The 23,142-nt window shown below is 56.2% G+C and overlaps 9 protein-coding genes across 9 annotated transcripts; 2 read left to right on the top strand and 7 right to left on the bottom strand.

Annotated features, from left to right (window-relative positions):
• Positions 1-187: 187 nt before the first annotated feature.
• J3D65DRAFT_159460 (voltage-dependent anion channel) lies at positions 188-1,548 on the bottom strand. The gene has a single exon (XM_066794150.1). The coding sequence runs from the start codon at positions 1,338-1,340 to the stop codon at positions 252-254; it is 1,089 nt and encodes a 362-aa protein (XP_066650201.1). The 5' UTR covers positions 1,341-1,548; the 3' UTR covers positions 188-251.
• A 1,279-nt stretch (positions 1,549-2,827) lies between these two features.
• Positions 2,828-4,251, bottom strand: J3D65DRAFT_159482 (uncharacterized protein). The gene has a single exon (XM_066794151.1). The coding sequence runs from the start codon at positions 4,002-4,004 to the stop codon at positions 3,156-3,158; it is 849 nt and encodes a 282-aa protein (XP_066650200.1). The 5' UTR covers positions 4,005-4,251; the 3' UTR covers positions 2,828-3,155.
• On the bottom strand, positions 3,940-6,652 carry J3D65DRAFT_641393 (uncharacterized protein). The gene has a single exon (XM_066801883.1). It carries the CDS (start codon positions 6,330-6,332, stop codon positions 4,272-4,274), a length of 2,061 nt encoding a protein of 686 aa, XP_066650199.1. The 5' UTR covers positions 6,333-6,652; the 3' UTR covers positions 3,940-4,271.
• J3D65DRAFT_159500 (uncharacterized protein) lies at positions 6,517-9,645 on the top strand. Its single transcript, XM_066794152.1, has 2 exons — positions 6,517-8,120; positions 8,176-9,645. The coding sequence occupies exons 1-2, from the start codon at positions 6,700-6,702 to the stop codon at positions 9,407-9,409; spliced, it is 2,655 nt and encodes an 884-aa protein (XP_066650198.1). The 5' UTR covers positions 6,517-6,699; the 3' UTR covers positions 9,410-9,645.
• A 1,228-nt stretch (positions 9,646-10,873) lies between these two features.
• J3D65DRAFT_159399 (uncharacterized protein) lies at positions 10,874-12,701 on the bottom strand. Its single transcript, XM_066794148.1, has 3 exons — positions 12,226-12,701; positions 11,926-12,172; positions 10,874-11,770 (listed from the first exon to the last, which is right to left on the bottom strand). Exons 1-3 carry the CDS (start codon positions 12,500-12,502, stop codon positions 10,963-10,965), a joined length of 1,332 nt encoding a protein of 443 aa, XP_066650197.1. The 5' UTR covers positions 12,503-12,701; the 3' UTR covers positions 10,874-10,962.
• An 861-nt stretch (positions 12,702-13,562) lies between these two features.
• On the bottom strand, positions 13,563-14,945 carry J3D65DRAFT_159421 (uncharacterized protein). Its single transcript, XM_066794149.1, has 2 exons — positions 14,577-14,945; positions 13,563-14,514 (listed from the first exon to the last, which is right to left on the bottom strand). Exons 1-2 carry the CDS (start codon positions 14,812-14,814, stop codon positions 13,796-13,798), a joined length of 957 nt encoding a protein of 318 aa, XP_066650196.1. The 5' UTR covers positions 14,815-14,945; the 3' UTR covers positions 13,563-13,795.
• Positions 14,946-16,379: 1,434 nt separating this feature from the next.
• On the bottom strand, positions 16,380-20,644 carry J3D65DRAFT_641377 (calcofluor white hypersensitive protein-like protein). The gene is made up of 13 exons (XM_066801882.1): positions 20,256-20,644; positions 20,151-20,196; positions 20,036-20,066; positions 19,946-19,985; positions 19,788-19,884; positions 19,401-19,733; positions 19,224-19,350; positions 19,107-19,145; positions 18,974-19,058; positions 18,881-18,926; positions 17,017-18,833; positions 16,803-16,945; positions 16,380-16,730 (listed from the first exon to the last, which is right to left on the bottom strand). Exons 1-13 carry the CDS (start codon positions 20,289-20,291, stop codon positions 16,718-16,720), a joined length of 2,853 nt encoding a protein of 950 aa, XP_066650195.1. The 5' UTR covers positions 20,292-20,644; the 3' UTR covers positions 16,380-16,717.
• A 79-nt stretch (positions 20,645-20,723) lies between these two features.
• J3D65DRAFT_159348 (U3 small nucleolar RNA-associated protein 6-domain-containing protein) lies at positions 20,724-22,443 on the top strand. The gene is made up of 2 exons (XM_066794147.1): positions 20,724-20,904; positions 20,953-22,443. Exons 1-2 carry the CDS (start codon positions 20,818-20,820, stop codon positions 22,210-22,212), a joined length of 1,347 nt encoding a protein of 448 aa, XP_066650194.1. The 5' UTR covers positions 20,724-20,817; the 3' UTR covers positions 22,213-22,443.
• J3D65DRAFT_159307 (peptidyl-tRNA hydrolase domain protein) lies at positions 22,245-23,081 on the bottom strand. Its single transcript, XM_066794146.1, has 3 exons — positions 22,736-23,081; positions 22,414-22,674; positions 22,245-22,361 (listed from the first exon to the last, which is right to left on the bottom strand). The coding sequence occupies exons 1-3, from the start codon at positions 23,026-23,028 to the stop codon at positions 22,277-22,279; spliced, it is 639 nt and encodes a 212-aa protein (XP_066650193.1). The 5' UTR covers positions 23,029-23,081; the 3' UTR covers positions 22,245-22,276.
• Positions 23,082-23,142: the final 61 nt, after the last annotated feature.

The following is a 23,142-nucleotide window of genomic DNA, read 5'->3' as shown; positions in this document are numbered from 1 at the left end:
GAAGATGGCTGAGGAAGTATGCCTCAGGTGCTGCAGCCTCGTCGGCCAGTGGTCGCTTGGGTATTCCTATTCAGACCAACTTTGCTTTCACGTTGATGAAAGAAGTCATGGCCGAGGTCCTTGAACCTCTTATGCGAAAAAAACGAATTTCTCCGCGGACCAATGCGCTCTTGCGAATTCCCATGGCGGGCCAACCTCGACGGCACAGTGCTGTCTGACAAATTGTGCATGATAGGATCGGTTGCTCCTCCTCACTCTCTGGACCAAATGAATCCCTCGCTTTCCATCTCTTCCTCATCCTCGTCCATACCTGGCCACAGGCATTGCTTATCCAAAATGCCCTTGATGGTGAGCACCGAAACGGCAATCCATGCGACAACCAGGAGTATGGTCATCGCGCTTGTCAGCCCTTTTATCGTCGAAGACTCGAGAACGTTTCCTATCTCAATAGCAGCAATTGTCAGTCCAGCCTGCGGGAATACGAAGCTCCAGTAGTTGAGCGTAAAGTGCATCTTTTGAAATCCCTTCAGTACGCTGATGGTTGCCACGGAGAAGAACCAGAATCCGAGCAACCAGACAAAGATGCCAGCAGGGACTCCGACTGCGCGCCATATTTCTCCCGCGGGAACGCCACTGGTAATTCCAAGATAGTCTGGCGGAAGTATTCTGGGAGCCTTCATGCCCAGAGAAACAAGCGCGTTTGCTGTGTATGCGGCAGGTCCGACTGCTACGTACATCCCGGGACGTTTGGGTTCGGTTGGAAGGAAACGAGTTATCAGACGAGTAAAGTACAGCGTGTACATGATGAACGCGATCCCCCAACCAAAGCCAGCAAACATGATACCCCCAATCAGGATCGGAACGCCGGCCTCTGCAGGCTGACTATTTAGCAAATCGGCGGACAGAGGACCAAGAACCAGGAAGGGGTACGCAGGCAAGAGCCATGCGGGCATGACTTCGGAAACCGGCAAAACCTCCTCATCGAAGATGATGTGGTATTGGAATACCACAACCAACAAGACGCATCCCACGTATATCCAGTACAGTATCTCGAGCGTTTTGACGAGCCAGGGACCGCACGCGCGAACGCCGTACTCCTGCATGTTGTACAGGATGAATGCGATGCTGACCCAGTAGGCGCCGAAGAAGAATGACTCGTGAGGATGATGAAGAGACTTCTTGAAGGTGCGAGGGTTGTCCCAGAAGCGGAACGCGATGCAGCCAGTGAAGAGGGCGAACAAGACTATGTCGAGCATGAAGAAGATTTTGCCAATCGTCCTGACGCCTTCGAAGCTGTTTGGCTGCTGTGCCATCAGGGCGGCCATGGCTCCGGTGCCCATGGTGATCTCAAATTGAGACTATCAACGGTCAGTACCAGATTCTCGTCAATGTCCTGTTTGAAAGAACGTACCCAAGTAAAGTGTCTCAACCGTTCGCGCCATGATACTTTGGCCGGAGCTTCCGGTAATGCTTGCAATGAGGATTCGCTCCTCTGGTTGCTCACTTGAATCTTGCTCGAGCAGCCAGTTTCGAGCGAGGAAGGGTCGCATCTTGAACTTGTCGTCTTGTGTGTGCTTGAGCTGCTGCCACTCATGGTAGCAGAATTTGAAACGGGCGCTTCCTGTCGTCGATCAGGCGGCTCAAGGAAATTATTATAACAAGAAACGAGGGTACAAAAGCTTGCCTTTCAAGCCAACCCACAACAAAGGGTCTATGACGATGACGCGCGTCGGAAGCCGAAGAAATCGATGCTTGGACTAAGTATTGCAGAAGCGTGCAACTAGCGACCACACTCCAGCGAAGTCTATGGCAGTACGCCAACCAAGTTCCAGCCACCACCACCTACAGAACACAAGGAGTGACAAGAACAGCCAACCAGACCTCTCAAACGTCCACACGTCAACTTCACAGCCCGCTAGAGCCGCCGTCATCCACGCCACATGCGTCGCCAAGGAAGCCACAACTCAAAAATTAAGCTTAAAGCCATCAGCTGCCTGGGCGTGCAAGGGTTCCCCAAGCCTTCTGCCACACAAACACCCACTTCGCGTGAACACCACGACCTTCTCCTCTTACCCCTCATTTGACTATCCAAACCCGCATGACTGAAGATCGAAATTTTCGATCGAACAGCTGGCAGGAAACAGACTGGAATCCACTGTCCACCAATGCCAAGTGCCTACATCCCACCAGGATCCGCACGGCCCGGTCGCACTAGCGGAAACGCGACACTCGCTCGAAGAGACACCAGACCTCATTCCTGTGGATGGCTCAGCAAGATGTGGATGGTGCAACCACCACGGCGATCGGATGCGACAGACTGGGTGTTGACTCTTGCCGGAACAACGCCCGTGTCTGTGGAGTGGATTTCGGGCCTCGTCAATGAGACAGACACTTCGAAAGATCGACTCCACCACCAAAGAACGGGTCAGAGGCGGAGCAGGCTTGTATTGTTGCACATACGAGCCTCAAAGGCTTGGAGCGACGTCCCAAGACGTTGAAATACCAAGACAGAGCTTTAGGAACGACCCGGAAGAGGCTTAGACGGTTGTTCCGTGTTTTGATGACTTGTACCTGCGCCACCGGCCTTCCGGAGAGCACTGCCTTGCTTCCATCGCCCCCGTAACCCAGGATACCAACGATTTCAACCCTTAAGACCCGCTTTTGTCTGCAGGCAAGCACGTCCAAGAATTCTTTCGGGTTCCGTGAATTCCCGGCTCAGACTCTGTTCCACGCGACACTGCAAAATTACATGTGGGATCATGCCCGCGACTGAACAGCACTTGTTGAACCCCGCGACGATTGCGGTTTAGCGCCAGCCTTCTAGTCCATATTACTGCGGCCAGTGTCCCTCCGCAAGGCTTTGGGTCGGTATGACTTGGAACCCAGATCGCCTCTTGGGTTTTCGAACCTTTTCACGATCCCGCTAGCAAGCGACAACGACCTGCGGAATATCGCCGAGCTCCAGATCTGATGAGTGTTGGGTGCTAGAGTGATGGTGGTGGAAAAGTCTGAAGGTTCCCAGGCTTTTCGCTAAAAGAATACATCGATGTGAAAATGCGGAAGGAAAGGAGGAAGTTCGCCACTCCGTTACTGCTCCCAATCTCAGCCTTGGCGGGAAAATACCACCATCGAGAAGGAAGACGGAAAGCTCGCCCTTATTCTGGCATAACGCAAAGACAAGCTTGGCCCGACGTCTCGTCTTGGGTTTCCGTATCTTCGAGCCCAAAGTGCTGCCCCTTCACGTCCTCATCTGCTAAGCCTTCGAAGATGATCGGGACGGGCTCTTCGTCCTCTTCTTCCTTCTCCTCAACGGTCCCCTTGCCAAAGAATCCGCTGCTCTTGTAGCGCATACTCAGCTTCGCTTCGCCCTTTTTGAACTTCATCTTCCTCAGCCGGAACGCAAAGACGAACTCATCTGCATCCTCGGCTCCAACTTCAATCATCTTCGCTTGATTGAGTCCGACGCTCGGGCCTGCGCTGGCAGGTGCTCCCATCAAAGTGCCGTCAATATTGACATGCAATCCCACGTCACGACCGGCCGAGGACCATGTGTTTCGTGATGCTCCAGATGCAATCATCACTCCCACCACCATGTACAGATTAACGACAATTTTCTTCCGAGCGTAGTCCCGGACCACTTTTTGCGCGGCGCACTCTTCAGTAAACGCCGAGGAAGGGAGAAAGCTCAGAGTGGTCATCGTTTGCGCCCTCAGTTGGTCAATTTCTTTCTTGCTCCAGCTTGTTGCGACGTCGATTCCGATTCCTGACAAAAACGACAAGAAGGAAGTGGCAATACCGAGCGCTGCGCTCTGAGACTCATGGCCGTTGAAGTGGGCGCCACGCGCACTGAAAGTCTCGATCCTCTCCGTCTCTGGCAACGGGCTGGGAGACTCGTACAGCGGGATATCCGGGTTTGATGGGTTGAGGATAATGTTTCCAAGCTTGAGGTGGCCATTGGGAGTGCACGAGTGTGGTGCAATAAACCAGCATGGACGCGACGACATTTTGCGAGGTGAACTTTGAAGGCGGTCGTAACGTCATCGGGTGCCGCTGCCTTTATCATCGACAAATCCCTGCGACATTGGGGGCCATGGAAGCCCACCTATGTACTGGCTTCTCCGGCATACTTGCTTACACATTCATGCGCGATGAGCTGGTCGCATGCATGCTTATGCGAAGGAAAAACAGTGGGACTTTCTGTCTCTCTTCAAGAATGGAGTTGGAGGAAGACCGAAGTATCGACTCTAGAGCCGTCCTTGCTGCCTCGCGCCTCATACAAGTCGTCCTCCTGTTCTACCCGCCCAGTAATTCAACCTGTCGAGCCTTGCAAACATCTCCTCGTCAGTCATCTCCTGGACATCAACACCTTCAATCTCTGCATCGAGATTTCCCATGCGTCTAACAGGACGCTGTGCTCTTCTCCTCCGCCCTGCTGCTGGCCTTGCAAAATGTAAACCACTTGGATCCACTAGCCCTCGAGGCTGAGGTGCCCTTTCGTCTAGTCTAATCCTAATAACTCTACGCTGATGAGCTGATGGTTCGTGCGCGTCTGGAATCTCTGGTGCGTCGACGAACACGCGCCCGGTGGAATCAACGCTTGTTGATTGAGTCGTAATTTCGGATGTTGATCCAGGACTTTGATGAAAAGGAACGGATGTCTGCTCCGGGGTGCCGTCGACTGGCTCTTCTGTTGCACTCCTGGCCTGAGATCTCCTACTTCGGCTAGAAGGCTCACTTCGGGCTGATTGGGGCGGACTTGAAAGCCTGGCGGAACCAGAATCCTGTTCAACGGCAGTATAGTCTTCTCCACCCTCAGTTCGAACTGAAGGCTCTTGACTTGGTAGTTGAGGAGGACTCGTGCCTGCCTTATGGGACTTGCTTCCAGCAGACTTCTTGCTCCCAGATGAGCTTCGACTCCGAGCCACGCTTTTTCCCCCGCGAGAGCTTCTACCCTTGCTTGAGCTACTGCTCTGTGTGGAACTAGGACTCCGAGGCGATGCTTGAATCGACGCTGTTCCTTTAGGAACATCGCGAGGATCTGGATCCTCGGGCACCTGTTCCTGTTCATCCTTTCGAGCCGAAATCTCACTGCGCGCAGGCGAGCTCTGCACTGGTTTCTTGTCGGTAGGAGCAGCTGACTTTGGACCTGACCTTTCCGCAACTGATTGTGCAGGGGTATGTGAAGATGGCTCTTCAACAACCAAGGTCTCGCTTCCATCCGGATCAGCCTGGCTTTTCTTCTCAGCGGGCATTTCACCCCCTGGTATTCCGGTTTTGCTCAACTGTCCGTCGGTTTTCCTCTCATACCGACCTCCTAGCTTGGATTCGAGAGGAACCGACCTCGAGGCTTTCGGGGCTTGCTGTGTGGCCACACTCTGCCGGGCTCTCCCCGGCACCGTTGAAAGAGCTGACGGGTTCTCTGCATTCATACCCTGACTCGACGCTTGAGGTGTTTTTGTCGTTGTCGACGCCGCAGTGTGCAAGTTTGAATGCGTCTGCGGTGAGGCGAACCCATGATTCGACACCGGGTCTACTTGAGTTGGCGGTATTGGTACAGTACTGGCGAAGGACCCAGTCCCTTGCACAGTCGACTTTCCATTTGAAGCGGGTGCACGTCCAACGAAGGGAGCAGACGCTTGAGGGCGCTGATTCTCACCTCGCTCTGTTGTCGTGCTCCGACCATGACTTGGAAGATCCGGAATCGGAGGTGTTGGTGGCACTTGATTAAAGGAGCCTCTCGTAATTGGTGCATTTGTACGTCCAACCAGTGGTGTCGAATTCAGGACAGGCAATTGAGGTGGCTCCGGAGCTGCAATACCCCCAGTCGGTCGGGAATCGTCCTCTTGATTCGATCGCGGGGGATTCCGATTCGGCCCACGAGTTCGAGCCGATCCATCGTCGCTGCGGCTGGGATGTGCGGCCGCATTTGAACCGTGTTCTGCAGGTGGGACTGGTGGCGGTACAGGGTCTGGGAGGGGTGATGGTGAAGGAGAAGTAGATGTGGATTCAGTCCACGTTTTTGGTTGCCGACGAGTCTGACGGCAGCAATAGAACAACAACAAGATGATGAGGAAGAGGGCCAAAACCGAGAACAAAACAGCAACCACAATCCCAGTCCTTGAAGGGTGGTTCGCGGTTTGAGGGCTCTGAGTTGGCTCTACAACCGCCGCAGTGGTCGTGATCGCAGAAGAAGAGTCCCGTGGTATTGATGTAGTGTAAGTTTCTGAAGGTCTGGTGATGGCGAGTCCAATTGGCGAGGCTGATAGGCTTGAGCGAGTGTAGGTTTTCCACCCAGCGATCGGGTCGCGAGGCGGAAGGGCAAGAGTGGGCATAAGTATAGCCACACCATCTGCATTGTGGACAAGAACCTTGGAGACAGGTATTGGGAAGCTTTCTCCATGTTTAAAGTCGATTTTCGTTTGAGATCTCGTTAATCCAGCCGCCCCAACCTCCAGAATGACAAGTTTCTAATCTGGCCCCAGTATTAATCGCGCGAGCCTGCACAGCCTTTCCTGCATAACCGAACTTCCACTTGAAAACATTACCCCGCCAACGGCGAACCCCGGGAGCGCTTGATACCAGTTCCGCTCACGACGTGGCGGCTGACGTCTTCCACTTCGCCATGTACGACGACCAAGGACACTCACAGCCTCATACTTTCAACATCGCTCCCCTCAGGAATTCAGGTGTACGAAGCAAATGACCGATCCTGTCAAAGACATTTCCCGCCTCTTGGGATCTGCTGAAGAGGCTGAACAAAGCGACCCTGCTAAGGCTGCCCGACTCTTTGAAGCCGCTGCGCAAAAGGCGGAGTCTCACTTGGGTGCATGTCATGAGGAGACACTCGAAATCCGCGATTCTTGGGCCAACTGTCTACTTGATGCGCAGAACCATTCAGCAGCAATATCATGTAACGAAGAAAACCTTCAAAGACGCCTCGGAAGCATATCATTCGGAAAGCGTCATGAGACGACGCTGGCAACACGTCGGCTTCTGGCGGACTCCTACCTTCAGACCAAGCAGCAGGCGAAAAGCATCGAGCAGTATCGCAAGGTCATCCGAATAGACAAGGGAATCGGGAACCGTCAGACATTATTCGAGGACGTTCTGAGTTTTGTTTGCCTACTCGTCGGCTGGGGGAGCGAAACTGGGGATCTAGTGAAGATTTCCGAGGCGCTCGAGACAAGCATGAAGTATCTCGGAAAAGCGGAAGCGGATGTCCCAGGAGACTATGATATCCTCGTGGAGTTTAATTACAACATCGGCATTCAGCTCAGACATCTTGGCAAGTACCTGGAGGCGAGCCTACGGTTTAAACAAGTCGTTGTCCTAGCGAACAAAGTCACCGAAAGTGGTAAAAGTCTCAAAAACGACGTATTGCTCGCGAATTCAAGAAAGTGGCTCGCCCTCTGCATGAAAAAGATGGAAGCAGAAATTAAAGAAAGAGAACAGAAAGACAAGCAGCAAGATGACCAACTACATGGAACTGAACTTGGCGTACCAGGCTCAGTAGCTTCCCAAGCGCTTGAACTGAACACTGGATCTACACGGCATGATGAAGCTCGCAAAGCAGCAAAGAGTCCGAATTCACAGCTGCGATCAGACAGATCAACAAAAAGTCATTCGCAAGCTTCTGAAGCCGCCGCAAGTCTGCCTTCAAGAAGAATTGCGCATATCTCTCCCTCTCATACTACATCGAAAGGCTCGTCCCGGAAAAAGTCGAAATCAACAGTCAGAAATCAGAACTCAAATCAGATATCAGGGAACAGAGGCTGCGAAGATTCATCGTTAGCAGAAAAAACGTTTGCAGATGCAGACAAGCAGGTGGCTGAGAGATCGCGATCGGCCTCTAGCTTACCGTTGTCCCTTCCAGAAGGGTCAAATTCGCAGCTAGCCTCTGCTACTCCGTTACCCAGGCCAGCGGAACCGAGTGAGTTACCAATTCACGTAACATCCGGGCTTGAGTTGTCCAACTCGCTCGATGCCCGGAGCAATCCTCGCCGTACGCTGGAACAGGGCAAAGTTCAACGCGGCAAGCGCCCTGTCTCAACAGCGCCGTCAGTAATGCCGCCAAAAGTCTCGCCAACCAGCAACAGTGGGAATTTCTTTGGAAGCAACGCGTGAGTCTCCTGCACAATCTCCAGACCGATATGGTTCAATCTCATCATGTCGCAGGAAAAACGAATCTGAAAGATGGTTCGATCACTTGCAGAGAAACGCTCACAGGTTCCTGCACAAGTACCACGACGACGAAAAGAGAATTACAATAGCACTGCTGGACACGGGAGTGGCCCTCCGGGATCCATCCGCAATAGAAATGTCTCAGGACATCCAGATGGAGCTGTGTGAGCAGGTCATGCGAGGGAAGACGCTGCAGAACCGCCTCCCCCCAGATAGAGATGTAGACGGTCATGGTAGCGAGTGTGCTTACCTCTTGACCAGAGTCACCCCATTCGCTCAAATCCTTTCGTACCGCATAGCCGAAAAAATAACAGACGACATCGAGCCTGCGATTGTAGCAGAAGCACTGCGCCATGCCATACATGGGCGGCGCCAGGGAGTCGTCGACATCATCAGCATGTCGTTCGGAATAAAACCAACGCAGGACATCAGAAATCTCCTAAACGAAGCCAAGGGCAAAGGAATCCTCATGTTTGCGGCCAGTTCGAATGACGGAGGGCCGCGGATCAAATTCCCCGCAAACAGCGACGACGTCTTCGCCATCGACGCCGCGAACCGCACCGGCGGCCCTTCGTTCGACAACCCGGGCGCTTTGCAGAAGCCCTATCGATTCACCGCGCTGGGCGAGATTCTGTCGCTCCGGGGGAGCATGGAGGGCAGTCAAAGAAGACGAGAAGTGATCCCCGGTTCGTCGTTTGCGACGCCGGTGGCGGCCGCGACGGCTGCCGCCATTCTGGAATTTGCCAGGCAGCCGCCTTTGAGCTACGACCCTTTGGCACTGAAGGGCCTAAAGATGCTGGAAGGCATGCGTGCCGTCTTCATCCACTTGCTCTCGACCAAGAAGTCGGCAGGCTCGGAGTTCAACCACATCAACATTGAGCACTTTGAACCCATGAACAACAACAAGGAGAGGTGGGATGAGGGCGGAGAGTGTGATGATTGGAACTCGGATCGTTACCAAGCGGCGGATTCCATATGCAAAAGACTCAAAAATGCACTGGACGATGATTACGGGCAGGCGATGAATGATCAGATTGCCAAAAACCATCGTGAAAAGTGGACAAGAGAGTCGGAGGAGCAGAGGCGGAAGGAAAGAGAAGCGTGGGAAGAGACGGTGGCGAAGCAAAGGGAGGACGAAGAGAAGAAACAGGAGGAGATCAACAGGACCAAGAAGAAAGAATTGAAGAGAGCGTTCAAGGACGCCGTAGAAAGAATATACCCGTCATAATGGCTGGATCCGGCTCCAGCATTTATAAATGACTCTCCTTCCCCAGAACTGTCTATGTTTGGCTATCGACCGACAGGGATCCAAACATAGATTACTAAACACATCTCATACTCCTCGGCACAGTGCGTATGAATACCGCTTAGGAAAACACGCAGTCTCCATCCTCGTTATTGCGGCGCAACACTAAACAACGGAAGCCCGGACAAGGCTCCCTTCATCCATCCATGCAGGGTGCTCAAACAAGACGTGATGAATTCCAGTCATCTCCAGCCCTCTGTCTACCTATACACACGTCGTCCTCTTTGGAAAGTCCACCCAGGATCAATCCGTGCTGGAAGGCGTGCTCACTGGTCGAAGAACTTGCACAGGGACATATGACACCGGCTGGCACTCGCCACTGAAGCCTCAGATTCGATACATCAATCAGCATTTGATGAACACGCCTTTTGTATGCGTTGATGAACTGACCAAATGAAGAACTTGGGATCAATATCCGTCATCACTGAGAAGTTGACCGTTGGATGGATCCCGTCTGCGTATGCGCATGGAAAGAGAACCACCACAGCGTTCCAAGGCAAAACGAATTCCTCAACTGCCAGAAATCCTACCGCATCATACAAAAGCTCCGTGTATAACGCACGACTGGGCTCAATAGACAGACGAGCAGTGGCGAATGACGGAGACGAGACGAGGTAAGATGTGTGTAGGTTCAGGGGTAGGTCAAGGTGGTTAATCGTTGACACGGTCAACGGACAGAGACGTCGTATGCGTGCGTCATGCAGTGGTGGCTACCGCAACGAAACTACCTAACCAACCAACCGACTGACCTACCTACCTACCTACCTACCTACCTACCTACCTACCTACCTACCTACTCAAGGTACCTAGCTAGATCGTGCTCAGCCACTGCTCCTCCTGTCTGCCTGCCCGCCCAGACCAGACCAGACCCAACCTCCCTCTCTCTCCATCTCTCTCATATGCACCCAAGCACGCCCGCACAAAAGCCAGGGCAATCAATCGATCAATCAGTCCAAGCACGTCTGTCCCGTTCGTCCGATAGCAAAAAAAGTCCGACTGCGGCCGTCAATTCGTCATTTACCTTGCTCACTCGCTCACCAACGATCGAACGCACGTACGCATCGATGTATGTGTATGTGTGTGGGAAGAGGAAAAGATGGCAGAGAAGAAAGAAAGAAAAAAAGAGACACGAAAAGCAAAAAGGGGGTGGCAGCATTGCCGCTGGCTGGCTGGGCCCCGGTGGTCCCGTCAGTCCCATCAGTCCCGTACCGTTCCGTTCCGTCTATCCAGAAAGAAAAGAGAATGAGTGCCAAAAAGGAGAAGGTCGTGGGTGACTCTGGAGACAAGGGAAATGGGGAGGAAATGACAGCCAGCGGGCGAGGTGCGAGACTAGACATTAAACACGCACGCGGTGCACTCCTCTCCGCCGCACTCGCCATCGATGCGATGCAATGCGACGCGCCGGCCCCCGTCCTCTTCCCGCCCCGCTGTGCTCTTCCTTGCTCTGCAACACTCGCCCGCCCGCCCGTCCGTCATCAGAGTAACGCCATATTAGAGCAATGCCAGCCCAGCACGTCCTCGGGCTCCTTTGCGCCCTCGCCGCGCAGACTGCGCACCATGGCGCGATACTCGTCGGCGCTGGGCAGCCGCCGCCGATCCACGCCCTTCATGCGGTACTTGACAGTGGCAAACACCTCCATCGCGCCCGCGCGCTCGATCTCCATCTGCGCGCGCTCGCGCTCGCGATACACCATCTTGAGCGCCGCAAAGCCGTCCTCGGCGCGGATGCCGCTGGCGCCGGTTTTGGTCTTGGAATCGGAGTTCCCGGGCCCGCCGCCCCCGCGTCGCCGGCGCGCGGCGTTGAGGCGGCGCGCGTACGCCGACGGCTGCGTGGGATCGAACTTGGTGTCCGGGCGGTTGACCCAGTAGTAGCGCCACCAGAAGGAGGCGCCGGCGCGCAGGACGAACCAGTTGGCCCACGAGTTGTCGTTGAAGACGTCGCGGCGGTCGGGCTTGCCCCAGTCGAGCACGCCGCCGCCGGCGCTGCTGTTGTAGCCGTCGTCGAAGTAGCGGTGGTGCGCAAAGGCTGTGCGCAGGATCGTCCACATGGCGTCGAACGCGGCGGCCGCGTCGGGCGAGAGGCGCTTCTGGATGAAGTGGCATTGCAGCGTCGTGGTGAGGTCCTGCCGCCGTTGGAGGAGCGCGCGCTTTTTGCGCTCGGCCGTTTCTTGCGGCCGTCGCCACGAGCTGAGCGCGCGCGTGGTTTTGCGGTATGCGCGGAAGACGCGGTTGTGTTTGATGGAGAAGCGGGGGCGGGGAACGGGGGTGCGGGATACGAGGGCACTGCAAGGGGGAGCAAAAGGGGTCAGCAAGGGGGTGTTGGTAGTCCAAGGGGGCGGGCACGCTCAAGGGTCTCAGAGTTTGCCGGAACGGGAAGTCGGGCTAGCAGTCGGACCAACTACTTCCGGATCGGGAAAGCGAGACACGTGAGAACTTACGCGGGGAGCTTCGACTCGATCTTGGAGTCGGGCGTCTCCTCGACGTACTGGGCTATCAAGCTCAGCGCCTCGAGGATGCGGAAGCCGTGGGCGACGTGCTGGCGTATCTCATCGCCAATCTCGTCCTCGGCCGGGATGCCGTCGAGCATTGGCAAGGGCGCGCCGCAGTAGCGGTGGCGGTCGACGATGATGGCGGCCAGGAACTGCGGTATCAGGCCCGTCAGCCATTTCAGGTCGTATGGAGATGCTGAGGCGGCGATTAGCTGTGTGTCGTGCAAAGCAGCAGGGGGTGGGAAGTACTCTGCGGATCTGGGTCTTGGTCTTGGTCTTGGGCTTGGGGCGGCCGCAGGATGAGCTTGCAGCCGGGAAAGGTGGAGCGGGCAACGGCCTGGACGATGGTGGATTCGTAGGTGGTGATGAGGGTGCGAAAGGCGCGGCAGGTCAGGCGCAGAGCCAGGAGGCTATCGATGTCGCAAGACTCGAATATCAAGACCAGGATCTCGTCGGGGAGGCGGAAGAGCTCTTGGCGGCGGGAGAGGGACAGCGACCAGCGGTTTGTCCAGCCGGGCCGACCCATGGCTGTCTGCACAGGGATGATGTGTCGTGGATGGGGGGGAAACGAACGAGGACGTGGAGAGGGGGAGGGAGAGAGAAGAGCTGCCGTGTTGGAGTGCGAGGCGAGGCTTCACGATGATCCATCCTAAGTGGTCAGTCAGCGGGCGTACCAAGACCAGACCTCGGCCGCTACCGATAGGTACGCCCGCCCGGCTTTGCGCCATTAACTTATCACCAACTGCAGGTTGCGGGGCAAGCCAATGCACTCCACGTCTCCAGGTCGTCGCGACAAAGCCGACATGACATGTCCGCGTCCCCGCCCGATCTCCCTGGACCTGGACATCATTGTAGATCCGACAGGAACGACAAAAGACACGACTTGGACGTCTTCGTCTCCCCAAGCGCCAAGCACTGGACGCTCGAACCGCTGGCCCCAGCGCCCCTCACCCTCACCGCGGGTTTGCCGTCCACTGCCGTGTCGTCATGGTCATGCATGCCCTGTCCCGTCAACACCTCGCCCGTCTCGTCTCGTCGTCGACTGCCAACAACAGAAGTCCATCATCATCGCCGAGCCACGCGAAATATCTCCATCATTCCAGCCCCAGTCCCTCCCTCTCCACCCAGCGGCTGTGCACCAACGTCGCCAACTCCCTTGGTTCTCCGCTCCGCTCGTCCTCTGCTGCCGCTGCACCGCCACAAGCCGCGACTCGCACCCCTGCCTGCGCACCCCTCCCTCTGCACCACACCACGACACGACACGACACGACGCAGCAGCGCGGCGCCTGTCAAGCCATCCGCCTTGGCATCGCCTGACAGTCAACTCGTCGCACGCCAAACGGGCGAAGGGTAGCCGGCAGAAAAGTCCCTCACGCACCAGTTGGAAAAATCTCTCATCTGTCGCTTCGATCGATTTGTGCCTGGCTGACATGTGAAATGCCAAAACACGTGCTAAGTTTGCGACAAGGTGCGCTCGCTGATCTTCAGGAGACATGGCTATTTACTAGAGTGTGAGACGTTGAGAGAACGGGATGTCATGACGGCCGTTGTATGAACAGAAGAGGAGGAGAGAGAGAGAGCGGGGTTGATGGGAAAAAGACGAGTTGCTGTGCAAAGGGTATCGTGCCACAAAAACAGCCGCTTGCCGCCTGCCCGTCATCCATGCATGCATACCAGACGCTCAGCAGGCGCCGTGAAGACCGAAGACGAAGGACGGGAAACGGTGGCTGATCAAAACACCAGGCCGAAAAAGCCGTCGCTGAAAGAGAGAGGGAAAGGGAAAAAAAAGGGGAAAGTGCAAACTTTTGACGACAAGCTCTCACTGCCGCTCCCAACTCCACCTCTTCCTGTCCTTTTCATCGCGCGTCTCTTGCGTCCCGACGCTGCCATGGCCGCCTTGGCCGCCCTCATCTCGTGCTCCGCCCCGCCCCTCCCACATCCATCGCACGTCGCCCTCCATCTCGACGGGCGTCACCTTCTCCTGCTCGACCTCGTCGCGCGTGCGGCCCTCGATGCCGCCGCCCATCTCGCTGGGCACCACGGCCTCCATCTCGGCATTCTTGTTGTTGTTGTTGTTGTTGACGTATCCGAGAGCCGGCGAGTGCATCTCGTGGCTCCCGTGGTGAGGATGCCCAGAACCGGCCCCCAACCCGGACCCCATTTCCGACACGGCGCTGTCGTGGGGCAGCTCAGCAGGCGGCCCGGTCCCGGCGGCCGAGGAGCCCATCTGGGCGGCACCGCGACGGCGGCGGCGCCGCCGCAGAAGGAAAAAGGCCAGCGAGGCAATGGCGGCGCCGCCGGCGATGCCACCCACCACGCCGCCCACGATGGCGCCGGTGTGGTGGTGCTTCTTTTTGCGGCGGGCGCTGCCGGATGCGGAGGGTGTGGGGGATGACGAGGAGGTGGAGGATGACGGCGCCGTGCACCCGTCGATGCTGTAGTAGGTCCACGTCGTGTCGTAGCAGCGAGCTAGGTCGGCGACTTGGAGGACGACGGGCGAGCAGGGCCCTTCCGAGGTATTGTTGTCGTAGATGGTGACTATCAGACAGTGTCAGCGATCTATACTATTCAACGCGGCGTGATGGACGTGGGAGACAAACCTGCGCAGCCCGGGTCCAGCTCGACGACCTGGAAGCTCTTGAAGGCGCCGCCATTGGCCTGGTCGAGGTCGGTGCAAGTGCCATTGGGGAAGCCATCGGGGCCGCTGAAGCCATTATACGACTCCTTACAGGCATCGTCGTAGAAAGTCGCAAAGGTAGTGGCAGCGAAGACGGACGACGGAAAGGCGAGCAGCAGCAACGAGGAGAAGAGTGGGGGGAGGCTGCGCAGCCGGAGCATGGTGACGAGCAGGCGGGGGGGCTACCACGGAAGCGAGAGAACGACGCGAGAGGAGAGGCGAAGTAGAAGCAGCAGGCGAAGAAGATGTACCATGGCAATTTTGAAGTAGACGGCTGCAGTCAATGGGCGCGCCTAGGGGTCCATGTATGTAATCGAAACAGCAGACGAATTGGACCAAAGGTCTCCAGGCGCAGCAAGCAGAGCGCAGATCGTGCGTCGAGTCTTCAGCCCCGGCAGCGGGTCCAGGCGCATGTTAAGACGTGATGTGCATGGCTGCGTGGTGGTGCTGTCGAGGAAGCCGAGCGGGCTGGCCAGGCGAATTGCAGGCGTCGCCTTCAGCTCCTGCAGGCCGCCATCTCATCGAAGACGACGACGACGACGACGAGAAGGACATGCATCTCGAGCCGTCTCTTGCTGGCGGTTGGAGAAAAGTGCGACTAGCAGGCAGTGTAAACCAAGCTGCGGGCCGGGCGTGTAGAGTCGTCTCAGGCTCGCGTCTAGGCCAGCTCCTTTGGCGGGGAAGCTGCAGGGAAGAGGCCTCGAGGTCGGCCAAAAAAGCAGCGGCACTGTGCATCTGTGTGTTTCTGATTAGGTGGGTGGCGTCCAGATCTGATGGGGCGCGAGACACACGGGCATTTTGCATGTCGTTGTCGTCGTCAGTCGCCTCCAAGGCCACCTCGCGAGAAATGGAAAGCGTCAATTTGCGCAGGTGAGGTGGTTATGCCGCGCCGGTCGATTGCAGCAGCTGAGGGAACTGGTGCTGACGGCCAACCGAAGCGAAGGACAAGGTCAAGGACAGGACAAGCACTGGGCGTGTACATGTGGACAAGGATGACGCTGCAGAGGCATCCGGGTCGCCGGGAGACGATCACCTACCCGGCTCCAGGTCCTTGGGTCTGCGCTTCCTTGCCTCCTCCGAAGAAACCATCACCAATGTGCCATCGTCACCAAAACGATCCAGGCAAGGCACACGAGAACCCAGACACGGACAGGCAACGTGCAAACAAAGTGCTGACCGCCGCGGGACCTGACTGTGGCGCCTCGCGCCCTGTCCCAGCGCCACCGCCCACGCACTCATCTCGCACATGTATTCGTACAACCACCGCATCCCTCGCAGCGCATCCATCACCACCCACCGCCAAGCGCCGCCACCAAGAAAAAGGTTTGCAGAGCTGACGTGCTCCCTCCATCCCTCATCCCTCCCTCCGTTTGCAATAATGTCGACGACCCACCAACCCGTCTGCCGCCCGTCCGTCTGAACCTTCTCATCCACCACTAGCATCCGCACATGCTCCCTTCTCTTCTCTTCCCGAAGCCGAACCGCTCAGCTGGGCACCCGTACCATCCCCCAAGCATTCGACAACCAGCGAACCCAGAAAAGCCACGCGCCCATCTATCAATGTATGCAGCCTGCCATTGAATCGCACTGCAGAATACGGATCGCGATCAGAGCGCCAAGGCCCAGCGTCAAAAGCAAAAACCAGCAAATCTCCCCGACTCGGCGACGGCCGACGGAGCCAGAGAGAGGCGGGTGCTGACTGCTGCCAACACCCATATATATATATGCCCGTGGCACAGCACGCCTGACGGCCAATGCGCCGAGACACCGCGACGACTACCTACGAAACGGCCAGCCGTGATAGATGATAGATTGTCACCACTGCTTGCTCGGGGGAGCAGCGTGAGATGAGCCCAGGATAATGGATGGGTACGCGCGAGAAAGAGCTCATTGGAACCTGTTTCTACAAAGCAAGCAAGCAACCCTATTTTTCCGCCCATAAACACTACCTTACATACCAGACGCACCCAGCTACTCTTCTGCGCTCGAATTCTAGTCTGTCTCCTCGCCTTCCCATCTACCGACGCACCACACAGCTTTTGCAGCAACAAAACAAGCAACAGATCAAGCATAGTACCTGCGACGGCGTCAGCATCGCATCACTACACACAGGGAAAAAGAAACGGGGGAATGAAGGGAAAAGACTCACCTCGGCTCGTCAAACACGTGGTAGCGATGGTCGCGCACGCCGGCGCCCCTGAACATGGTCGGGTAGCGCAGCCCGTACGGCACCTGGTCCTCGGGGACGATGTGGTCGGAGCCCTCGGGCTGCCCGACGACGAACTTGGCCGTCTTTTCACACGCGCGCGAGTCAGCAAACGAATCCAACGAGAAAACGGAGACGAGGCCATGAGACGACTCACCTGAAGCTCCGTGTCGGTAATGGTGCTGCGGCTGACGCGCGCATAGCCAACGCGGCGCAAGCCCTTGTACAGAATGTACTCGCACCAGCGGTCCCAATCCGACGGGTCGACGTCGCGCATGCCGCTGGTCTGGCTGACATACGTGTTGTAGTTGCCCTCGTGGGGCTTGGTGACGAGATAGCTGAGCAAGATGCTGGGGCGGCTGCTCGAGCCCATCAGGTTGGACAGGTACTCGGTCTGCAGCCGGCGGTCCTCCGCGTCCTCCTCCTGGCCCGAGTGGAACACAAACACGTCGACCAGCTCGCCGTACATGTCGAGCGTCGCGTGGATGGCGGGCGCCAGCTCGCCGACCGGCGACGGCAGCAGGTGGTGCGTCGAGTTGACGATGGGGAACTTGGAGAGCAGCGCTGCGCCCCACGTGTGCTTGTTTGGCCCGGGCCCGAAGTCGACGTACATGCCCAGGTCTTCGGCGATGAATTGTGTCGTGTCGCGGTTGCCCATGATGATGCGTTGCAGGTCCGACTCGAGGACACCGACCACGTCGAGCTCCATTTCCTTGATCAGATCGCGAACGCGTCGCTCCGAGGACCACATGTCGTTGTCCAGGCTGAAATGGATGGTCCAGATGCCGGCGGTGACGACCTTGTCGGGAGCGTGGTACGGCGTGTAGTCGTATGACGGGAAACGCAGATAGGCAATGGACGCACCAAGTCCCTGCAGGGCAAGAAGAATGTAGAGGTAGTACGCCCGTGACTTGCGCGCCGCCGGGCTCTTGGCTTTCTTGGAGCTCGGAATCGAAGTACCACTGGCAGAGGATGTCGCCGAAAAGACACCACATCCGAGGCAGATCATGGTTGCCGTCATGACCCAATCAGTGTGCTCGCGCATAAGGGGACCACCAGGGACGAACGCGTACGCCACAACCCAGACATGGGCGAGAACGAGAATGTTGTAGATGAGGAAGCCCAGGCCAAAGGTAAGCGCTGGGGAATGGCGCGCCGCAGAAGAAATGAGAACCGGAGCAGCGGCCATGACGTAAAAGGCAACCGTCAGAGCGCCATAGTAGCCGAACCAATTCTTGTAGGACGTCAAAACTGCAGCGCCGACGGAGCCAATGCCATAAAGGGTCCAGCTGCGAGCGAAATTCGGTTGGAAGAGACCAAAGGCGAGACCAGCACCCATGGCCGCAAGGGTCCAAGCACCGTGAGGTACAGAAAGCGGGCCACGGACTGGATAGCCCTCCCAGACCCAAAGAATCATGGTGCTCGAGTCAGAGAGCAGGGAATGCATGGCGAAGAAGAGGCCAGCCAATCCAAGGCCAGCCAGAGGAGCAGAGCCCTTTTGGGGTCCAGCGGCAGGGATGTCGGCAGTGCTGCTTGGCGTGTACCTGGTCGAACGGACGACGGCCAGGAGACCCAGGACAAGGCCAGTCTTGTTCCACCCACCATTCGGAGCGTGCATGATGGGCCAGATTGGGTTGTTGGTCCAGAAAGCGAACTTGGCAATGCTCGACAGGATGAGGCCAAGAGAAAACGCAGAGATGCGCGCTTCAAGGCGGTGCGGCTGAGACCGCTCAGCGTAAAAGGTCGCCGCCCAGGAAAGGCAGGACATGCTGACACCAAAGCCCACGGTGAAGAGGCGGTACTCGGGCGACTTGACGTTCCAAGCGGCCACGCCCGCCAGGGCAAGGAGATGGGTGATGCGAAGATTTCTGATCACGAGGTTGCGGACAGACCTGATGCCGAGGAAAAAGGGGGATACGGTGGACATGACGAGCACCTCGTAGCCACTGATTCCCATGTGCCAGAGCGGGAAGTCTGCAGGTGTCAGCGAGCGATCTTGAAGACTTGCTGTGAATACTTACACCAGACGCAGAGTCCAAGAGAGGTCAGCATCGACCAGAAAACGAACTAACCACATTAGGAATGTTTTGTTCCAGATGATCAGTCCAACTTACGCCATTGTAAACGTCGGCAGCAGCATCAAATGCGGCTGGCCACGAGAATCCGCCAGTGTAGAGTTCCGCCAGTTCGCGGTTTTTCCTGCACCACTTAGCATTCTGTTCTAGCTATCAAATCAGAGAAACATACTCCTTCTCGGCGATACGGTCGGCAACTTGCTTGGCACTTCTGGAGGTTTATCAGAATTGATCTTTGATCAGGACGGCTGTCCTTTGCGCTATCTATTTCGGCAGCCACGGAACGTACCCTCTGCTGACGCCCCTGATATCCTTGACAACAATCTCGAAACCGGAGAAGTCAAAAAATGTAACAGCATCAAACGCAACATCGAGAAGGACAAGCGACCACTCAAAAAAGGCATAAGTGGTGTATGCTGTGTACCGTCAGTGATTCGAATCCATTGCCTTGTTGGAAATCTTTTACCTCCTGGGACTTTGTGGACTTTGTGTTGAATGAAGAAGTAGACCAACGGGATGATGGTCGCGAAGAAGCTGGTCGCAAAGATCTTGCGCCATTTGATTGCTTGTGGGTTTGGAGGGCTGAGGATGAAGCAGCCATATGTCCATGGGATCGTTGCAATCAGATAGGAGATCATGAAAATGTCGTGCCAGTCGTGGTCATCCGTCGAGGTAATGTATGTCCACCCACCACATGTAAGCGTGCGGAAAATACCGACACCCGCGATGAATTTGGGCAGCGCAGCACCCGGTCTGGCTGTCAGGATGTAGAAGAGGGCACACAGAGCGAATCTCGGGCCTGTCCATTTATCTCAGCAAATAGCTCCCACCGTTTGTGTTGTTCTGGATGTACCGGCAGTCATGGCGATGAAGACTTGAAAGACCGAGCGCTCAGGGTAGCGGTCGCCAATTGTCGCGGACACGGAAGGAAACCATTCTTGTGGGTAACCCTGTGGTCGTCAGCGTTCCCCTGGACTGCCGCGAGCTACGGCGAGAGACAAGTCGGCGTACATAGTGTTCGTTCTCGACAATTTTGTGGTAGTGAAGGGCACTAGGACAGCATCAGCGCAGTCCGACACCATACGTGGAGCTTATCCTTACACTCCGACGAATAGCGCACCCAGGAATGCCGCTGAAGCTCCCTGTCAGTCCATCGCCAAATTATGTGTTGTTGCAGGCAGAAATCGAGGGCTTCGGAGATCCGGGTCGCTCATACCGTAGGCAACTATCGTGTGAAGCACCGAAACCCATTTGCCATTGAACTACGCGACTGTCAGCTCCGATCGGTCGATCAATCCCTGGCCCTCGAGAGTAAACATACAGCCGCGACGGGCTCTCCATCCTTGTATTTTCCCATGATGTATCTCAGCGGCTGGCCATACGAGTGGAAGAGGAGGACTGTGTCAGGTGCGAGAGGGTGGGAGTGTTGGCCAAGCTCCGGGGGGCTCGGAAGAGAGACAAGGAAATTGGAGCTCCAAGAGACGCGCTTGGGAGTGGACACGAAGGAGCGCGGATCGTAAGATGCGGCTGGCGGCGGCCGTCTCAAAGGGGGTAGCTAAGACGCGGGCGCGGGCGGCACCGCCAACTTCACCGCCCGAATTTGCCTCGGCGATGGCTTCCATCTCATGAACGACGTTCGATTCTGTTGGACCATATTCTGCATCCCACACTGCTCTTGACAATTCGATGTCCATGCATCTGACCTGATGCGCGTGGTTTGTTTACCTGCGTCTTGGCACCTCAGGCCCTCCGCGGTCCCCGGCTGAGCAACGCCGGGTAAACGCCGGCGGTCTAAAAAGTTCCCCAACTGCTCCCGCACGCATTTCCTTGACGGCGCATCCATTGATCAACACCTTTCGATTTTCCCCTCAGCCACTGCAAAAATGTCCAGCCAAGACAAGGCGCGTTTCTATCTCGAACAATCCGTGCCCGAGCTCCATGAGCTTGAGCGCAAAGGGCTCTTTTCGAAGGCAAGTTGACCATGGCACTTTTTCCAGGCGTATTCTGACAGCAGACAGGAAGAGATTACGGCGATTGCGAAGAAGCGATCCGAGTTCGAGCACATCATCAACGCCCGCGGACCAAAGCCCTCCGACTTCGCCCGATATGTCGAGTACGAGATGAACCTGGAGGCGCTGCGGAAGAAGCGCGCAAAACGCCTGGGAGTCAAGGCCGGCCACCAAGGGCAGAGACGAATCTTCTTCATATTCGATCGCGCACTCCGAAAGCACCATGGAGACCTTGGGCTCTGGATGGAATATCTCAACTTTGCCCGCAAAGAGAAGGCGAACAAGAAGCTCAAGGAGATTTTGACGAGCGTGCTCCGCATGCACCCTGCAAAAGCTGAACTCTGGGTGTGGGCTGCGCGTTGGGCAATGGACTTTCAGGCGGATATGACGGGTGCAAGAGCATACATGCAAAGAGGATTGAGGTTTTGCAAGAACTCGAGGTTCTTGTGGCTGGAGTACACGAAACTCGAGATGATCTACGTCGCAAAGATTGCTGCACGAAGACAGATTTTGGGACTGGACCAGGAGCGAAAGGCTGCGGAACCCACCGCAGACGACCCTGATGCCGACATGATTGCTCTTCCCGACATCACAGCCGAGGACATTGACCCCAGTCTAAAGAAGGAAGACGGCGTGGACCAGGTCGCGCTGGAGAATCTGGCAAACTCACCAGTACTCTCGGGAGCCATTCCCAGGGCTATATTCGATGCGGCCATGAATCACTTCGACATGGACCCAATCTTGGGCGAGCAATTCTTCGATCTATTCTCCGAATTTGACCGAGCTCCATGCACCAAGGACATTCTTCAGCACGTCGTAAACTCCTTGAGCGAGAGCAAGCCCACAGCCGTTTCGACACAAGCTTGCAGCTTCAGGCTGCCTCTGTTCGGTGTCGAGCCTTCCTCCCCGCTCTTCCCTCCAGCCTTGGGAGAAACCCTCCAACGCATCAAGGTTCTCCTCCAGTCTTCACAAAAATCCAAGTCCCTACTTGCCGAAAAGGCCCTCAGATTCCTTCTGCCTCTCCTCAGACAAGAAGATTTGGATCAGAGCTTGCGCAAAGTCCTCTCCGCTTCTGTGCGGCAATTCATTCGGGAGTTGGAAGACGACGATCACGTGGCAAATATTGCCGTGTCGTTGCAGCAGTCCAAGAGAGCGGAAGATGCAAGCACACTGGTTGTGTATGGCGCAAAGCATTGGCCTAGCAGTGATCGCTTGCTTCAAGCGCAAACAGAGCTGAATGGCTCGAGAGCGCCGTCAATGGTGCGGTGATGGATTGGTTGAAAGGCAGCGGGCTGCTGGCCCGGAGATTACCAAGGCGGATGCAGAGCACTCATTACTCCAAGCTCCCTTTGCGAGCGCTCTTTTTGCTGCTCTGCAACTTTTTTGACTTGATCCGCCTCTCATTTGCGGCCTTCTCACTGCAAAGTGTCAGTTGCGACGGCAAACAGTGTGTGCGGTGGAAAAACTTGCAGGTTTTTCACGCGCTCCTTTTGCTCCGCAGACGTCTCGCCTGGGACAATCTTCTTGCCCACATCGACAATCAACTCATGAAGCTTTCGGAAACAAGCATGGACGTTTTCATTTTGCTTCCTCGCTTCATCGGATTGGAGAATGAGCGAATCAGAGTTGGGAGCAAAGTACCGGCATTGACGAATCTCCTGGTGGAACAGAGGCGGCAAGATTTTGAGGAGGGGGCCCAATGGTACGCGAACAGTAGCTTTAGAAGAGACTCTAGAGAGGAAGGTGGTTATCAGGGACTACCCGAATGTACAAGAAAGGCTTGGCGGCGCACTTGTTCACATTTTGACCCCCCGGTCCGGACGATCTGCTGAATGAAACGTCGCAGATGGACCTCGGAACTGTTTCTGGATTCAAATGATCAATCCATTGGCGAGCGGCCTTGACTTCGTCTTCTTTGGCTGTCGGCGCGTGAGAGTCGTTTCTGCGAGTAGCAAACGAACGACGCAGTAGAAGCGCAGACTGGGGAAAGGATGGCCCCGCATTGCTGCTCGCCAGGGGGAGACGGGACGATGCATACGCCCATGTCATGGAGCGTCTGATGGTACAAGCACGCGCGGAGTGCATGGCGTCGACTTGGTTTGCTCGTGGTCTGCTTCCTTTTGGTTCGATGTCAGGTCCATTCCAGTTCTGCCGGCGGTCGGCGCCATCGGGCCGATCAGTGCCGATGCTACTCCGGGC

The sequence above is a fragment of the Phyllosticta citribraziliensis genome (assembly GCF_038025025.1).
Source record: "Phyllosticta citribraziliensis strain CPC 17464 chromosome Unknown J3D65scaffold_15, whole genome shotgun sequence".
Lineage (NCBI taxonomy): Eukaryota > Fungi > Ascomycota > Dothideomycetes > Botryosphaeriales > Phyllostictaceae > Phyllosticta > Phyllosticta citribraziliensis.
This window is presented reverse-complemented; position numbering and strand designations above follow the sequence as displayed.

Coding starts and splice junctions, on each gene's coding strand:
- J3D65DRAFT_641393 (XM_066801883.1), bottom strand. CDS start 6,332: ATGCCCACTCTTGCCCTTCCGCCTCGCGACCCGATCGCTGGGTGGAAA.
- J3D65DRAFT_159482 (XM_066794151.1), bottom strand. CDS start 4,004: ATGTCGTCGCGTCCATGCTGGTTTATTGCACCACACTCGTGCACTCCC.
- J3D65DRAFT_159348 (XM_066794147.1), top strand. CDS start 20,818: ATGTCCAGCCAAGACAAGGCGCGTTTCTATCTCGAACAATCCGTGCCC. Junction 20,905..20,952: donor GCAAAGGGCTCTTTTCGAAG/GCAAGTTGACCA, acceptor GACAGCAGACAG/GAAGAGATTACGGCGATTGC.
- J3D65DRAFT_641377 (XM_066801882.1), bottom strand. CDS start 20,291: ATGGGAAAATACAAGGATGGAGAGCCCGTCGCGGCT. Junction 19,885..19,945: donor TTGTCGAGAACGAACACTAT/GTACGCCGACTT, acceptor TGACGACCACAG/GGTTACCCACAAGAATGGTT. Junction 19,734..19,787: donor CTTCATCGCCATGACTGCCG/GTACATCCAGAA, acceptor ATAAATGGACAG/GCCCGAGATTCGCTCTGTGT.
- J3D65DRAFT_159399 (XM_066794148.1), bottom strand. CDS start 12,502: ATGGGTCGGCCCGGCTGGACAAACCGCTGGTCGCTGTCCCTCTCCCGC. Junction 12,173..12,225: donor CCAAGACCCAGATCCGCAGA/GTACTTCCCACC, acceptor TCGCCGCCTCAG/CATCTCCATACGACCTGAAA. Junction 11,771..11,925: donor ATCGAGTCGAAGCTCCCCGC/GTAAGTTCTCAC, acceptor TCCCCCTTGCAG/TGCCCTCGTATCCCGCACCC.
- J3D65DRAFT_159460 (XM_066794150.1), bottom strand. CDS start 1,340: ATGGGCACCGGAGCCATGGCCGCCCTGATGGCACAGCAGCCAAACAGC.
- J3D65DRAFT_159307 (XM_066794146.1), bottom strand. CDS start 23,028: ATGCACTCCGCGCGTGCTTGTACCATCAGACGCTCCATGACATGGGCG. Junction 22,675..22,735: donor GGGGGTCAAAATGTGAACAA/GTGCGCCGCCAA, acceptor CTTCCTCTCTAG/AGTCTCTTCTAAAGCTACTG. Junction 22,362..22,413: donor AAGGAGCGCGTGAAAAACCT/GCAAGTTTTTCC, acceptor GACACTTTGCAG/TGAGAAGGCCGCAAATGAGA.
- J3D65DRAFT_159500 (XM_066794152.1), top strand. CDS start 6,700: ATGACCGATCCTGTCAAAGACATTTCCCGCCTCTTGGGATCTGCTGAA. Junction 8,121..8,175: donor AATTTCTTTGGAAGCAACGC/GTGAGTCTCCTG, acceptor ATCATGTCGCAG/GAAAAACGAATCTGAAAGAT.
- J3D65DRAFT_159421 (XM_066794149.1), bottom strand. CDS start 14,814: ATGCTCCGGCTGCGCAGCCTCCCCCCACTCTTCTCCTCGTTGCTGCTG. Junction 14,515..14,576: donor GCTGGACCCGGGCTGCGCAG/GTTTGTCTCCCA, acceptor ACTGTCTGATAG/TCACCATCTACGACAACAAT.